The 17,780-nt window shown below is 42.6% G+C and overlaps 1 protein-coding gene across 2 annotated transcripts in view; it reads left to right on the top strand.

Moving 5' to 3' along the window:
- The window catches only part of CFAP54 (cilia and flagella associated protein 54), a 331,179-nt gene that overhangs the window by 164,626 nt on the left and 148,773 nt on the right, over positions 1 to 17,780 (top strand). For both annotated transcript variants that reach the window (XM_075600548.1, XM_075600549.1), the window contains exons 32-34: positions 1,812 to 1,920; positions 2,889 to 3,010; positions 13,633 to 13,863. In XM_075600548.1, coding sequence (XP_075456663.1) covers positions 1,812 to 1,920; positions 2,889 to 3,010; positions 13,633 to 13,863 — 462 coding nt within the window. The remainder of the gene's footprint in view (positions 1 to 1,811; positions 1,921 to 2,888; positions 3,011 to 13,632; positions 13,864 to 17,780) is intronic.

The following is a 17,780-nucleotide window of genomic DNA, read 5'->3' as shown; positions in this document are numbered from 1 at the left end:
TAGTTTGTATGCCATATGGAAAAGTTTACGAGTTTGGTTAACGACTCTGGCTCTAAATTCCAAAAAGTCTGGCTGCCACGATTATGCTTTGATAGTAAGGAAATGCATTCTCCCTTGAAGGGCGTTAATGCGTAAGAGAGACTCGAAAATAGAACAGAGCAATCCCTTGGATGATTAGAGTGGGCCGAGCCCGCGGGGGGGACTACCCTCTGGCTGGACTGGAGCGAGTGGGGAGGCGACTTGGCACTACATTGCTCAGGAAGGATAGACGGACACATCGCCATGGCAACGCAACGTCATCTGCCGTCACGTTGCCATGGCAACATGACGACCAGAACAGAGGTACAGGTGGGAAGGGGGGGGGGGGGGCGCGCAGAGAGGGAGACAGCCGGCCGGGGGGGCAGGGAAATAAGATGCTCCCTGCTCTAGAGCATCATAGTTCTATATACCTGTACCCTTACATAGCTTCACTTTCACCACACCCTGCCCAGTTTAGGATTAACATTACCTCATCAAAGTCTGGCACAGAAAGCTTCTCTATCATTTAGTAGGATATGACACATATGGGTCTATATATCAAGGCAATTTTGGAGCAAAAGCGGGGCATTTTCACCTTGCACCTATGTATCAAAGCACTTTGCTAAAATGTTGCACCTTGGGGAGTGTCAGTAGGAGTTGGGGAGGAGTTACATGATGCACGTATTATAATGAGATGTATCTTATTCTGCACCTCATAACCATTGTTTTTGACTTTTATTTAAAAAATAAAAAAAATCCTCTATGTGTGATGTGGCACAAGTCTAACATTCTGCATCAGATTTAAAAAAGAGTTTTAACATATGACGGAACAGTGCACCCAGGCACACTTTTCTCAACGGTGATACAAAGATTCCAAATAAGGGGGAATCTCAGAGAAATAGGATGGAAGAAGCAGACAGCGAGGGAAGAGAGTAGTAGAGACGCATACGGGGAGCAATCCAAGGATTATGGAACACTGTTACAAATCTGACCTTAAATCAGCAAGTTCTGCCAAACCATTAAATCTGTATAGTATTGGATTGAATTATTTTGGAATAATATACATTTTATGTCAACCTTCTGCCAGTATGAACGTTAATAACAATTGTGTGGCTTTGTGTTATTTTGACATTGATTTGTTAAACACTTTTATAAAATGTGGTGAAATTATACAGTTGTGTCCAAGGAGCAGGGTATCTACTGTACATGAAAATTCAAGGTATGTTTGGTCTTTGTTTATCAGAATGCTGCTACAAAACCCCATCTGTGTTTTTAACACACAGATGGGAAATTAACAAATTAATTAAATAAAGTGAGAACAGCATTGTACTCAATTCCAGGACAGTTGGGTGATTAAGTAGCAAGTTCAAAAGTAGTCAATAGACAATCTATGTGGAATAATATTTATTTGATTGTTGTTGGGGATGTTACAACATCAAATTGATATAGGTGAAAAGGTATGTTTTTGAGTATACATTTTCTCTAAAGGGTGATGTGGGTTAGGATGGACATGTTAAAGTCTTGCTCCAATGTATGCAAAAGTATTTTTATGTTAAAATCTGTAGATACATTTTAATTGATAAATCATGTCATTTTGTAATAATACAAAACAGGAGTGATATTTTGCCAACCACCTGTTTGTTAATACTGTAGAGATGTTTTCTACCTGCATGGGTTTTTTTTTGCAGATATCACATTTATTTTTTTCCAGGGAAACTTTCAGCATTAGAATTATGTTTCATTTAGTAAACCTTATAAATGACAATACCCTAAATATTTTTTCCTTCATGAAGGAGGAATGAAAATTTGTATGGGAACAAGAAAAGTGATGACACTTCTGATGTAACCGCATCAGGCGATTCTTTTAGGAGATACACTGCAGCACTGGTTGAATATCACAAGGTAAGAAAAAAAAAAAAACACATACAATATTGTTAAAAAAGTTACATACAATTTATGAATGAAGTGAAAGCGCGCAAAGAACTCAAATTTACATCAACGCAGAACCAGTTAAATATTATTCAGTATAGCTTTGAGCTACAGATTCAGCGGCCGTTATTCGAACAAATCACGGAGCCGTTTTCGTGTGCGCTGCTGTATTCCACGCGGCATTATCTCAGCCAATCGCCCCAGGCACATGTGTTTATCGCGGTTGCTTTGTTTAAATTTCATGGATTCTGTTTCTTTGTGTGCAATGAAATGAATGAATTGTAATGTGTACAGTACTGTGCTACTGTGCCAATTTCAGGTGTTTAAAAACCAGAACACTAAAATGCCATTTTCTGCACTCGCGTCGTAAGGTTGGAAGAAATCACGCGCCATGACTTGGGTATTCCAAGGTATACAGGCATACCCCGGTTTAAGGACACTCGCTTTAAGTACACTCGCAAGTAAGGACATATCGCCCAGTAGGCAAATGGCAGCTCACGCATGCGCCTTTCAGCACGTCCTGAACAGCAATACCGTCTCCCTACCTGTACCGAAGCTGTGCTCAAGCGGGGAGACTATAGAGCCTGTTACAAATGCGTTATTTACATCAGTTATGCATGTATATGACGAATGCAGTACAGTACATGCATCGACAAGTGAAAAAAGGTAGCGCTTCACTTTAAGTACATTTTCGCTTTACATACATGCTCCGGACCCATTGTGTACGTTACGCGGGGTATGCCTTTACAACGCATGAAGTGTTCGAATAACGGCCGCTGCATCTGTAGTTTAAATAGTAAGTTGTACTAGCAGATGAGTAAATCCATTCAGTAATTATTTTAAGCTTTTCTTTCCAATAATGAAAAGACTCTGGTAGCTGTGGGATGTAAATGTTACAAAGTTAATTAAAGAAGCTTTCTTTTGTGGTGGCTTTGTTTAAGGGCCAGGAGCCATCAACATTGAAACAAGCAACAAAACCGATCATGTCTGAAAAAAACAAGAAAAACCTTAAAACACAGCACTCAGAACAACCAACCATAAAGAGAAACCCAGGCCTGCACAGGTATAGTTACATGCTTTCCATCATTGTTTTTTCAATTCGCTTCCTAGTACTGTATTGTTAATTATATTCCACTTCCAAGATTATTGCACTCCCTCTTTTTTCTCCTTGGAATATTATGTGCAGTCGTGCCCTTTTCTTCTTTAATCATAACCTCAAATATTGTAGAATACATAATTAAGGGGGACATTTCAGTTATTAATATGATTTGAATATGCATGATCTCCATATTTTGCTTCACCAATTAGCTATTTTTGTAACAAGACTTTTTGGAATACTACAAGCATACAGTTAGGTCTGGAAATAATTGGACACTGATACAAGTTTTGTTATTTCGTCTGTGTACCAAAATAAATTCAAGTTACAGTTAAATAATGAATATGGGCTTAAAGTGCAGTCTATCAGCATTAATTTGAGGGTATTGACATCCAAACTGGAGAAAGGGTTTAGGAATGACATCTCTTTAATATGTAGCCCCCTCTTTTTCAAGGGACCAAAAGTAATTGGACAATTGACTCAAAAGTTTTTTCATGGACAGGTGTGGACTAGTCCTTCGTTATTTCATCATCAATTAAGCAGTTAAAAGGTCTGGAGTTGATTCCAGGTGTGGCATTCGCATTTGGAAGCTGTTGCCATGAACCCACAACATGCGGTCAAAGAAGCTCTCAATGCAAGGGAAACAGGGCATCCTTAGGCTGCAAAAAAAAAGAAAATCCATCAGATAGATAGCAGGAACATTAGGAGTGGCCAAATCAACAGTTTGGTACATTCTGAGAAAAAAAGAACGCACTGGTGAGCTCTGCAACACAAAAAGGCCTGGACGTCCACGGAAGACAACAGTGGTGGGTGATCGCAGGATCCTTTCCATGGTAAAGAAAACCCCCTTCACAACATCCAGCCAAGTGAAGAACACTCTCCAGGAGGTAGGCATATCATTATTCAAGTCTACCATAAAGAGAAGACTTAACAAGAGGAAATACAGAGGGTTCACCATAAGGTGCAAACCATTCATAAGCCTCAAGAATAGAAAGGCCAGATTAGACTTTGCCAAACAATATCTAAAAAAGCCAGCCCAGTTCTGGAACAGCATTCTTTGGACAGATGAAACCTGTACCAGAATGATGGGAAGAAAAAAGTATGGAGAAGGCTTGGAGAGGCTCATGATCCAAAGCATACCACATCATCTGTAAAACATGGTGGAGGCAGTGTGATGGCATGGGCATGCATGGCTTACAATGGCACTGGGTCACTATTGTTTATTGATGATGTGACAGATGACAGAAGCAGCCGGATAAATTCTGAAGTGTATAGGGATATATTGTCTGCTCAGATTCAGCCAAATTCAGCAAAGTTGATTGGTTGGCACTTCACTTTACAGATGGACAATGACCCAAAACATACTGCAAAAGCAACCAAGGAGTTTTTTTTTTTTCAACTTTGTCTTTATTAGTTTTTTGTGCATACAAACATGGGAACACGTAATGTTGATAACTGTCCATAGTATACACAGAACTGTCTGAGACATACCACACAAAACAGACACATGATGGGGAGACAACAGGACAAGACATCCACAGACCAAAGACAACAAAGGAAAGAGGGGGGGAAGATGGGGGGGGGGGGAAGGACTGGCGAAGAGTATCCACCTTTATCTTGTATTCTGGAGCTGTGCTCCTCTTCTACTAGCTCTTAGCACCTAACCACCTCACAAGTGTCGCCCGAGTAGTACCACTTCAACTTTTTGTTTTTGTTTGTTTTGTGTGCTGCTAAGCCCTGGGGGGGGGGAGGGGTCCCTATCGTCAGTCCATCTTAACTAGCTCCCAGTCACCCGTCAAAGGAGAACTCACCTACTTTAATCAAAGCCATATTGTGGCATCGTTCACCCCCTGGATATCAGTCTGTGCCAGCCATAGTGACCAGACCTTTTGGAATTTATCACCCGAATCGTTAACTAAGCTTGTTAACTTTTCCATTCGGCATATGAACCAAATTCTGTTTCTGATTTTAGCTATAGAAGGAATTGCGTTCTGATTCCACAATGCTGTGGTCTCACACCTCATAGCTGTAGAAAAGTGTGCTATCAGCTTGTTACCCGATCGTGATACCTCGTTTGTGGGTTTGCCTAATAAAAATAGCCACGGGTCAAGCTGAATTTGGAGGCCCAAGAAGATCCTTTGCAGCCAATCTCGGATCTGGGTCCAGACAGGCACTATTTTCGGGCAAGACCACAGCATGTGAACCAAATCCCCCTGTGCCCCGCACTGCCTGGGGCAGAGCGAGGAAGAGCCCGGGATGAATTTTGCTAATCTAACTGGGGTGAGATACCAGCGTAACAGTAACTTATATGAGTTCTCCTTTAATGTCGTGCAAATGGAGCTGCTAGCTGCGGCCTTAAACACCTCTGACCAGTCCTCGTCCTCTAGTGTGCCCTGTAAATCTGCTTCCCACTGTACCATGAAACGGGGTTTGTCTGTCCTATCTGTATCTGTATTAACCACCCCTCTGTATAAGGCAGATATCAGTCCCCGCGTGTCTGTACCTCTCACGCAGAGCTGTTCGAAATTTGTTAACGGTGGTCTCACCGGGTGTGCGTTGTAAAATGCCCGAACCTGGAGGTACCTAATAAATTCTGTGTTAGGTATGTCCGTTTCTGACTTTAAAAGCTCAAAGGATTTAATCTTGCCACTACCCTCCAGGTCCTTCAACCGTCTAATCCCCAATTTGCGCCACAGCGGGAAACTCTTGTTTGCTAGACCAGGAGCAAAGTCTGGGTTACCGTACAAGGGAGCCATAAGTGTATGTTTGGAGGTTATCGAGCGATTACTTTTAGATGCCTCCCAAACCGAGAGTGAGTTGAGAACAGAGGTCAGTGGGATGAGTATATCCTTCACCCGTGTCCTCGAGTACCAGATTAGGTCCCTGAGCTCAAGCGGGGCACACAACTCCTTCTCCAGTGCCACCCACCGCCTGAGCTCCGGGTCTCCATGCATTGCGTGATTTGGCACAACTGTGCCGCTTTGTAATAGGATATAACGCTCGGAACCGCCAGGCCCCCAGCCTCCTTAGATTTCTGCATCATTTTGACTTTTATCCGTGGCTTTTTACCATTCCAAATAAATTTTGAGATTGATTGTTGAAGCCCTGTAATGTCTGCACGTACCACGGCTATCGGAAGAGTTTGGAACAGATATAAGATACGGGGAAGGATGTTCATCTTGACGCTATAGATTCTCCCCAACCATGAAATACCATATGCCGTCCAGTCTTTTAACTCTTTTTTGAGAGTCTTCAATAGGCTGGGGTAATTAGCTTGATATAAAGAGCCTACCTTTTTTGTGATATGCACTCCTAAGTATTTCATGGATGTGGGACGCCACTTAAACTCAAAATTGAGTTCTATCAGCTTCTCCATCTCTCTAGGGATGTTGAGGCTTAGTGCCTCTGATTTTGTCTGATTTATCTTAAACCCAGAGATCTGGGCAAAACGCTCTAGAAGCTCAAACAGATTGGGTAATGAGATGAGCGGCTTAGTGAGAGTTAGAATAATGTCATCTGCGTACAAAGCCACTTTGTGTTCTTGTGAGTGGATTTGTACTCCAGAGATATCAGCGTTGCTCCGAATTTGTGCTGCAAGTGGCTCGATGCATAAGGCGAATAACAAGGGTGATAGCGGGCATCCCTGCCTCGTGCCACTTTTAATTGGAAACAACTCAGATGGGAACCCCTGGTGGACCACCTTAGCTGCTGGTGCGGCATATAACGCTTTTATTGCCCGCCGGAATGTGCCTCCGAACCCACATGCTCCAAGCGTGGACTCTAAGTATGGCCAGTCAATCCTGTCGAAGGTCTTTTCCGCATCTAAGCTTAAAACTACACTTTGGATGTCATTGGCTTCTATAAAATCTATTATATCTACAATCCGCCTGGTATTGTCGGCTGCTTGTCTATTTCTAACAAAGCCAACTTGATCCGGATGGATTAACCTCGGCAGGATGACACTTAATCGGTTGGCCAGTAATTTGGAATAGATTTTAACATCTGTATTAATCAATGATATTGGCCGATAGCTTTGACAATTTGTGGGGTATTTATCCCCTTTATGAATTACCGAGATTGACGCCTGGAGCATCTGCCCCGTGAAAGGTTCTCCTGCTAATACTCCATTAAACAGCCGGAGCATGTGTGGAGCTAATACTCCGATAATTTTTTTATAATACAGATTGGAGAACCCATCCGGGCCGGGGGCTTTTGATGACTTTAAATTTTTCACTACCGCTGCTAATTCCTCCCCTGTAAAGTCGCATTGTATTGCCTCTCGCTCCAATCTGGTCAGTTGTGGCAGGGCTCCGCAGTTTACTGCTTGTCTTAGCATTGTGAACCACCTTCTCCCCATTGTATAGCTGTGCATAAAACTTTGTAAACTCCCCCACTATAACTTTGGGATTAGAGGAGACCAGCCCCTCTGCTGTCTTAATAGAATGTATATTAAAATTTGGTTTCCGATTGCGGAGTCTGTTGGCTAGCATAATGTCCGGTTTATTAGCTTTCTCATAAAACTTCCTCTGCGTCCAAGTCAAGTCTTTCTCGGCTCTGGAGGTGAGGAGGAGGTTTAGCTCAATCCTAACATCCTTCAGCTCCTTCAATGTATCATCTCTACCTGTCCGGCTATGTAGCGTAGAGAGCTCGTGTAACCTTTGATATAGCTGAGTTCATTTGGCTTCCCTTCTCTTTTTCCTACCAGCAGCTATACCAATTAGTACCCCCCGTATCGTGGCCTTGTGAGCCTCCCATAACGTGGAATGGGATTCTACACTTCCTTCGTTAGTCTGAAAATAGTTCGAGATTTCAGCTTTGACTTGTTTCTGGATATCTGGTATTTTAATTATAGATTCATTTAGCTTCCAGTTTGCTCCCGGTTTAACAGACCCAATTTGACTGCATCTTAGCTCTACCTATGCATGATCCGACCATGTAATATCATGTATGTTTGTGTCGGAGATTTGTGGGACCATTCTACCGGATACAAAGAAGTGGTCAATCCTGCTGTAACTGTCATGGGGATGGGAATAAAAGGAATAACTACGGTCCCCTTGGTGTTGCTCTCTCCATATGTCTACGAGACCAAGTTGTTTTAGTCCCTTCAGTAAGGGGGCATTCCCCGAGCCCTCAGGGGCTGCTGAGATGTGGAGCGGTCAACTCTCGGATCCATGACCGTATTGAAGTCTCCTCCTAAGACTATGTGTCCCTCTTCCCACTGCTGTAGTTTCCTAAAGAATGTAAATATACAGTACAGACCGGCGCCACTAGTGTCCAATGGTGGAAAAAGATTGTCCAATATGGGAATGTTCTCACACGGATGGTAGCTTTAAATGTAGTTTTCAGCTGTATCTTCACTGTGTGAACTCCATCAACATATGCAGAGAGAAGAGAAACAAGAAAAACACATCATAGTGCAGATATGCAATGATATATTACACCAAACAGGACTAACATTACACAAAACATATAACATAAAACATATAAGGCTGGCTGATACTAAGATAGATTTATTAAACACAATAAAATCGCAGGTGTGGGATCCGGTTGGTAAAAATCGAAGTCCTACTTACAGCACTGCCACAGACCATGAGCGGGGGGTTTTTCAGGTAGAGTTGAGACCGGCTGCAGCTCCGTCGAACACGTGGTATCCAGGAAGCTCCACAGTCTTGAAACCGGAAGTGCGTCGCTCCGTGCGACTTGCTTATTCTCCTGGAGCCGTCGATCAACCTGCTGCCGGAAATTTACTCCTGGGGGTGGATGGAATCGCCAAAAAGTCCCTTTTCAATGGACTACTGCAGCCACAATGCTGTCCTCTGCCACACTGCACAAGTGGTAATAAAAACTGCCCAACGCGTTTCGTGCGCATGCTAACTTCTTCAGATCCCAGGAGAATAAGCAAGTCGCACGGAGCGACGCACTTCCGGTTTCAAGACTGTGGAGCTTCCTGGATACCACGTGTTCGACGGAGCTGCAGCCGGTCTCAACTCTACCTGAAAAACCCCCCGCTCATGGTCTGTGGCAGTGCTGTAAGTAGGACTCCGGTTTTTACCAACCGGATCCCACACCTGCGATTTTATTGTGTTTAATAAATCTATCTTAGTATCAGCCAGCCTTATATGTTTTATGTCATATGTTTTGTGTAATGTTAGTCCTATTTGGTGTAATATATCATTGCATATCTGGACTATGATGTGTTTTTCTTGTTTCTCTTCTCTCTGCATATGTTGATGGAGTTCACACAGTGAAGATACAGCTGAAAACTACATTTAAAGCTACCATCCGTGTGAGAACATTCCCATATTGGACAATCTTTTTCCACCATTGGACACTAGTGGCGCCGGTCTGTATTGTATATTTGTGTTTTGTATTGCTAACTAGGTCTTGGAGTTAGTGTCACCTGGCAGCCTAATATTATTTATCATTTATTTATTATATTATCACTTAATAATACACATATAATTCTTTTAGCGCTATATACACCCATTTTTTCTTGTTCCTAAAGAATGTGTCAAAGAAGAGAGGTTGCCCTTCACTAGGTGCAAACACACAGGCCAATGTTATTCTATTTTGCTTGAGGAGGCCTACTAGAACAATGAATCGTCCCTTAGGATCTCGCTTTATCTTCTCAACTTGGAAGGGGATTTTGTTATGAATCAGTATAGCTACCCCTCTTTTTTTTTCTTCACCTGAAGATAGATATACCTGTCTATAATGTGTGTCTAGAAATTTTGGGCTGATCCGTGAACTGAAATGAGTCTCTTGGAAGACTACGCCTGCCTTCCTCCTTTTAAACTCTGAAAAGGCGACCTTCCTCTTGTGTGGACTGTTGAGCCCCTTGGCATTTTGAGATACAAAAGTTACCGCCATCTTATATAGTGGTGTGTGAGTAGCCGTTTACAATAAAACTCGTGCTTACCCAGGCAAGGTATCTCTTGAGGGACTCGTGAACCGTTGTGCTGGCTCCTGCAGATCTTCTTCTGTCCTTCGCCTTGTGGGGCTGGGGTGAGCAAGGGGTATAACATAAGGGAAAAACACATATACAGAGAACACATAAAAACAGAAAGAACCGTGTTGGTCCCGCTGGACCTCGGGTTCGTTGCCCGGGAGAGATTCTCTCTCTCTGGACCCCCCTCCCTCCCGATCCAGTTCCGTGGCCCAACACACCGGCCATGAATATCCGGGTCTTTGCCAGGGAAGCAGGCAAAGCCCACCTTCCTGGTGTCGACGCTCATGCCTGCAGGTAGAGTGGCATCCAGCCCCCCTCCCGCCGACAGTCATAAGTAACCAAAACCTAACTGCTGTCCACTAACCTATCCACAACTTTAACTGTAACTACCTCTATCCCCCTCCGTCCCCTCCCCCTTAAACTACCCCTGTTAACCCTGAACTAAGTACCCCCTATAATCTACAACACCTCCCCCCCTCCCCTCCGGTACATATAATACCCTTACCCCGGACTGCCTCCCAAGTATTTGAGCACATGTACATTGTCTCCTTATTGTCATAGGCTCGGTGTTGCATTTCACCCCTGTACCCTCCAACTTAACCAGGAGCCCCCGCCAGCTTCTTCGCTTTGTCCTCTAACCCCCGCCCGGGCCCCTAGTATGCCTGTATCTACCTCTGCGACAGGCCAACCTTAATCTTTAAAACATATGTCCCTTGTCCAGTGGTCAAAGTTCTCCTTCTCTGCCCGACACTCGGCGCCTCGTGTGCCTCTCCCCGGCGGCGGAATTCACGCACCCCCGCCAGGAAGGACCGCTCCATTTCCGGGTCCTCGTAACATCCGGGCCGTCCACCTGACTTCCGCTGTTTCCGGTCTGTTCGTCTCATCTCTCGTTCTCGCGAGATCCAACTCCGTGACGCCATCAAGCTGGGCGAGGCGGACTCAGTCGGAGGCAGATCCTCGTGGGGAGAAGGTGGATCAATAGGCAGGTCCCTGGGCGGATCCTGCTCGTGGAGCATTCTCTCCCGCCGAAAACCCGGCCGCCATTGAAATCCTCGCGCCCCGTCTGCATCTTCCACTCCAGGTAAGTTTGAAGTGGCCATTTTAGGGTCCAAAATGGGGTGATAGTTCCATGGGTTAGATCCAACCGTCTGAACCCCCTTGTCTTGCCATATTAGCACCAATGCTGTCCACTTCTGGGGTTGTTGATTGTCTGATTCAGGAGGTTAAACTGGGAAAACTTTTCGTCGCAAAAGGCGCCATGCAACTGCATTAACTTTATTAACTTTGAGATTCATGGACTCTTGCCCCCCCTCCTTCCTTCTCCTGTCTCTTTTCCTTTGGGGAAGAGGATCCCGACCTTCTCGGTGGTACATCCACTGGGTTCAGCTCTTGAACTCCACGAGTAGGGGAGTCCGAGGTCCCCCTGATCCCCAGCTTCTTTAAGAAGGTCGCCCCTTCCGATGGGTGTTTTAGAACGTGGGAGCGGCCATTTTTTATGGCCACCAGGGCACAAGAAAAAGCCCATCTGTATCGGATCTCCCGGTCTCTTAATTCTTTTGTAATGTGCACCACTGCTCTCCTCCGGGCCAGGGTGAGGGGGGATATGTCTTGGTACACTGTAAGGGTGATGCCTTCATAGGTGATGTGAGGGGTGGCCCGAGCAATCCTGCTCACCTCCTCCTTTATGGAAAAATAGTGTAGCCTCAAAATAACGTCTCTAGGGGGGTTTGAGGGCAGCGGTCTTGACCTTAAAGCCCTGTGGCACCGATCCATCCTCAGGTCTGATTCCGATTTTCCAGGGAGAATAGATGCCATCCACCGGGTCAACAGGGCCTCCGGGTCCAGAATCTCCTCAGGGATCCCCCGGACTCTCAAGTTATTCCGCCTGTCCCTGTTCTCGCTGTCCTCTTGACGGGACTCAAGCTCAGCTATTTTCTCCTCCAGGACCTGCACCCGCGAGTTTGTTTCTTGGTGCTGTTTGGAACTTTCTTCCATCCGCTCCTCTAACTCATTTGTCCTCGTTCCAATCTGGAGGATATCCTTCCGGAGCCCCTCTACCTCCCCTCTAAAGAAAGATTTTAAGTCCACAAGCAGCCGAGAGATCTCCTTTTTTATTATTCTGGAATGGCCCGCTGCAGCCGCAGCTCCCTCCAGATCTTGGGCCGACTCAGAGTCTGACATTGCTGAGAGCTCCGCTGCTCCGGCCTTGCCCTGGCCGGTGAAGTATGAGCGCACATCTGATTTGCGCCGGGTCTTTTGCCTTATCGCTGCCATGGCACCTCCGGGCTTAAATTGTGATCTGGGGTATGTTAGGGGTCTCTAGCGCTGATTATGAAATTTCCAAATTCGGTTTTAGTATAGTTTATTAGCTATTATCTGCCGGCGGTTGGTGGAGCTGTGCAATTACACCACCATCTCCAACCTGCCGCGCATGCGCATCCCAACCAAGGAGTTTTTTAAGGAAAAGAAGTGGAATATTCTGCAATGGCCGAGTCAATCACCTGATCTCAACCCAATCGAGCATGCATTTCACTTGCTAAAGACAAAACTTAGGGCAGAAAGACCCACGAACAAACAACAACTGAAGCCAGCTGCAGTAAAGGTCTGGCAAAGCATCACAAAGGAGGAAACCCAGCGTTTGGTGATGTCCATGCATTTCAGGCTTCAAGCAGTCATTGCCTGCAAAGGATTCTCGTCAAAGTATTAAAAATGAACATTTTATTTATGATTGTGTTAATTTGTCCAATTACATTTGAGCCCCTGAAATAAGGGGACTGTGTATGAAAATGGTTGCAGTTCCTAAACGTTTCATATGATATTTTTGTTCAACCCATTGAATTAAAGCTGAAAGTCTGCACTTCTATCGCATCTCGGTTGTTTCATTTCAAATCCATTGTGGTGGCGTACAGAGCCCAAATTATGAAAATGATGTCAGTGTCCAATTATTTCCGGACCTAACTGTATCTGTCATAGTAATCTCACGAAGATTTGAAGCATGTTTGCAGAAACAGTGTTTTACTTGGCATCACACCTGCAGTGTGAAACTTTTAAGCAATGGGACCTGACCAGGATCCATCAAAGCCATCATATCCAGTATACAGTACATCCGGAAGATTCTTATTACACTTAAATTATGTTCAGGCATAATTTAGGCTGGCCTCTGCTCTATGAAATATCAGTGTATTCATTTTTTGCATGACTAATTTGTACATTGAATTTAGGAGCAAAGGAAGCATTAGTGTTAGATCACAAAGTGAAATTTGTGTGTAGTTAAATTATTTCATGTGAACGCCTTCGGTTATCAAGCTAATTTCCACAGATTTTGGGCCGTTTTGACAAAACATAGATACCTCTTGCATGTGAAATGACAGTTCACTAAATGATTGCAAACTTCCATATTGCAAATGTTATGTAATTCCTGACAGTGAGTGTAGGATGCTTTTCAAATGCATACAGTTTTGAAGAAAAAAAAAAAAAGCTAGAGTAAAAAAGTAGCTAATGACCATTTATTTAAAAACTTTTAAAGTGTGAATTTTGATGAGTCAAAGTTTTTCTTTAATTTGTATGATCTGTAATTTTCTGCACATACATGACAAACTGTATTTTTTGTAACCTCTGTCAATCTCAATGAATAATTTAGAAATCCAACAGAAGTACCTGGAAAAAGAGCCTTTGCAGCCCTGGTCGTGCTGTTGACCCCCATAGTTAGTAGATACATAAAGCGTAAGAGACTTATTAATGCCTGCAAAGAAGAGATGCCATGGAGATCTCAGGTGAACCTACTTCTGGCATTCACTCACTTTAGCCTATTTAGAAAAAAGCTTGGTGAGCAGTGCAATGAAGAGCTTGGATTCACTCAAACAATTCAGAGGTACAGTATACCACAGCACGTACTTTAAGACTGTTTGCAAAATGATATGTTGGTTTAGGCTTTCTTCACTCTTTGAAGCAGGAAGAGATCCATTGCTGTGAGGTTGTTGAGTAAGGAAAGGGCATATTAAGTCTTGGTCAAAGTTTCATTATCGTTTTGCAATATTCTATTGTTTTCTCCTATTTACAGTTTATTCATAACTTTATATCTACTTAGTAAGTTAGCAATACAGTGTGTTTAAAGAATAGGTATAAAATGTTAACTATTTTGATGCATAAATAAAATATTCAGCAAAGAAATACTTCATTATTTCCAATGAAGTTCCAAGATGTTTCACTTTGTTTTCTTTTTTCACAACCTACCTTTCTTTAATTGTGATTGATAGTATGCCGATGATCAGGTGAAGCAAATCATGTAATATGCACACTTCATTTCTATTTGTACAGTCAGTGACCACTTGTATTTTAGTGTTCAGGTTTACAGTTTGATTGCTTGAAATGGCTCTTTTAAAATCCAATTACCTCTAATTAATTTTTCCTTTTGGCTGAACATATCTTTAAAAACAAAACATGCCTGTAATCTTGTCTCCTTTTGGATAAGTTGCTGCTCTATTGATTGTCAAAACACATTTTTTTAAATGAGAACATAAAGCTCATAAAAAAAAAATTTAAAAAAAATTCACAACTTTAGTTAAATATCTAATCTTCACAGAATTGACCAGCACATTTGTAATCCTATTATTTTAAATTGAACTGAAAGTGAGCAACTGTGTTTTGAAGTACAGTAAGTATCTCAAAATTAATTTGCTGAAGTATAGTCAAAATGGACATTATAACTAAGGGAAATGTTATTAACAATAAAGACTTATTAACAATAAAGACTCTTATGTGGGCCTTTATCATTACAAAAGCCAATTTTTTGTTTATTCTGGTGCACGAATGACAGTGATCCAAGGTTTTGGTGTGCTCCCTTCACTGCTCTACGATTCATGTAAACCTCTTTTTCTTATGACGAAGTAACATTGACCTTCCATGGGATATAGCCTTGTTTCCTTTCATCTGCACACATGTGTGAGTAGGTGTATAAACACACAACATTTTTTGGGGAACAATGCTCCATTGCTCTATATGTTCCTGTGTGTGCTTGAATCCTTGAACCCCTTTTAGTCAGCGTCTTAGGTTATGATGCAATAATATATAATAAGAGAGCTGCTACTTGACTCGCATGTGATAAGGGCAAGTTTCTAATTTGTGTTTATTAATATATTATTTTCCCCTTTTTTGAAGCATAATTTAAATTACCAGATTTTTTAGTAGTGCTAGCGTAGTACTTTGTATCAAATGTATCAAGCTTGGTAGATTAGTTATGTTGAAGACGGAATTTTAGGAACCACATAGTATGGATCTTTTCTTTTAATGTTGTACTGTATGTAACATACATGTTTTTAAGTCTGTCACAAGCTCCAAACAATTTAGAAGCATATTACTAAGAAAGCAGATTCTCACACACAAGTCTAACAACCATTAGGACTTTTATTAGAATCTCTCCTGGGATGTTAGCATGAGCCTTCACAACCCTCTTTTAAACCAATTACTTTGGTCAGATTGAAATTTTCATCACACATTTTTTTGTAGTTGCTATTACATGTGATACAAGACTTACAAGTTATTGATCTAATTTTTATGAGCAATCAAAAAGAGGCTGTAAAAGTTTGACTTCTTCACAAAAGCTTTTACCAATGTGTTTGAGTAAGAACATATACAGTATTATGAAACAAATTTGGGTGTTCTACATCCTGAAAAATAATTAAATGTGGACCAAAATGGTTCACTAAACGAACCAACAGCGAAACCAAACTGAAAAATTATTAGATGTCTTTAATTTGTATCTTAAAATGTTGAAATGTTCATTTTGTTTGTATAGTGTGAAAGATCGGTTGTTAACTAGTTGGCACTCATTTCCCTTATTTCAATTGCAAGCGTTATTATATGAGATTGATAGTGATAACCTCTGTAGGAACTTACCACAGCTATGCATAAAAGGAATGTTTTTTTCCCTTACCCAAGGCCTTTGTCAGATCTCTTGAGCACACCCAGGTAAGTGATAAATATATATATATATATATATATATATATATTGTACAGAACAATTTCAAAATCACTGGGGGAACCTTCATCAGGAATGTGTACAGTACACACATGAAAAGACAAATATATATATATATATATTTATCTCCCTACCTGGTAGTAAAACCGACTCCAAAACACCATACTGTAGAAGCCTGTGCCACGCTCATCATCCTGTGTTGTTAGGCAACTATCATAAACAAATGTGCTAAGTGAAAAAGGAAAGACCCACATGTATGGTCTGAAAAGAAAACAGTCAATGCGATTTGAAAAAGTGTAAACTCCTCCATTCCAAAGTTTTAAACTCTTTTTTATGAGAGTGTGTTTGTGTAGATATGGTAGATGAAATGGACTCTTGGATACTCCTCCGTTTCCCTCTTCACTTTCCTCTAATGGAATGGTATAATGAAGAAACAGGCACACGGTCTTAATCATGAGGAGGTTTAATATGCCATAAAGTCTTTATGGCATATTAAACCTCCTCATGATTAAGACCGTGTGCCTGTTTCTTCATTATACTGTATCATATTGGGACTTCAGGAGCTCCCCAGGACCAGCGCACCGCCAGCTAAGTACCCCACCTCTATTATCATTGTGACTGAGTGCGTGTCTCACCCTCTATCTCTCTAATGGAATGGGACAATAAAAACCAGCATTTAGAAAACAAAGCGACTTGATCTATCTCACCGCTAAGTTACCGAACGCGTAATACTTCCGCGTCACATAACTTTGATCCTCGTCTCGCGGTACTTCAGCCTGGCTCCGCCCGCCATCTCACATCTTCATAACACCCTACGTGGTTTTGTCTGGGGTGGAGAAGAACGTGTTCATATATAAAAATGCAGTTGTGATGGCTGTAAGAAAATTAAAACTATGTCCAAAACACCCAACCAGAAAAGAAGGCACAGCATAGGAACCAAATATAGTATCGATAATAAAGCAACATTTGGCACACAGTTTAACTGAATGTGATGTGTGTAATCACTATGGGATTGAAATCAAACATATACATTTGCCTAAATCAAGTTCTTTAGTATGCCCCGATTTATTATACGGTCTTCATGCAACTGCAATTATCTGGTTGCATACGAATGAATTTGGATTGATGACCTCATATACTACTTGCAAGATTGAAACTCCCAATATGTCAAAAGATGGATGAGATGACCGGGTCTCTTTCATGAACCGGTTCAAAACTGGATGGTTCAGCTCCATCTGTAACCTCCCAGTACATTGCTGGAGTTCGACTAGCCATAGGAGTCATGAGAGGGATATGAGTAGCTGACACCTTTTGATGATTGCGCACAAGTTTGGATTATTCATTCAATAAAAACAAAGATCAAAATTCAGAATTTGCTTGAGAACGGGCGGTCTACACCAGGGATGCGCAAACTACACCAGGGGGGGTACAAGAATTTCTATGGGGGCATGGCAATTACAGAGGCCCCACGCTCTTCCCCAAGGCATTTAAATTAAATGCCGGGGGAGGCGTGAGGCCTCTGTAACTCCCTTACCTGATCTCTGCCGGCACTTCAGCGATGCGTGGCCATGGCAACGCAACATCAAATGACACCGAAGGGTCATGTGACATGGCACGTTGGCATGGTAACGCACGTCAGTTGATGAGGCAGGGGTCATGTGACGTCATGTCACATGATCCGCGGCGTCATTTGATGTCTGTCGGTCCTTGGAGAGGGGGGGGGTGCGAACACTGCGGCTACCAGGCAGGAGATGCAGGTCAGGAAGTTTGTGCACCCCTGGTCAACACCACGGATTCTGAGTGGGAAACAT

The sequence above is a fragment of the Ascaphus truei genome, chromosome 5, assembly GCF_040206685.1.
Source record: "Ascaphus truei isolate aAscTru1 chromosome 5, aAscTru1.hap1, whole genome shotgun sequence".
Lineage (NCBI taxonomy): Eukaryota > Metazoa > Chordata > Amphibia > Anura > Ascaphidae > Ascaphus > Ascaphus truei.
This window is presented reverse-complemented; position numbering and strand designations above follow the sequence as displayed.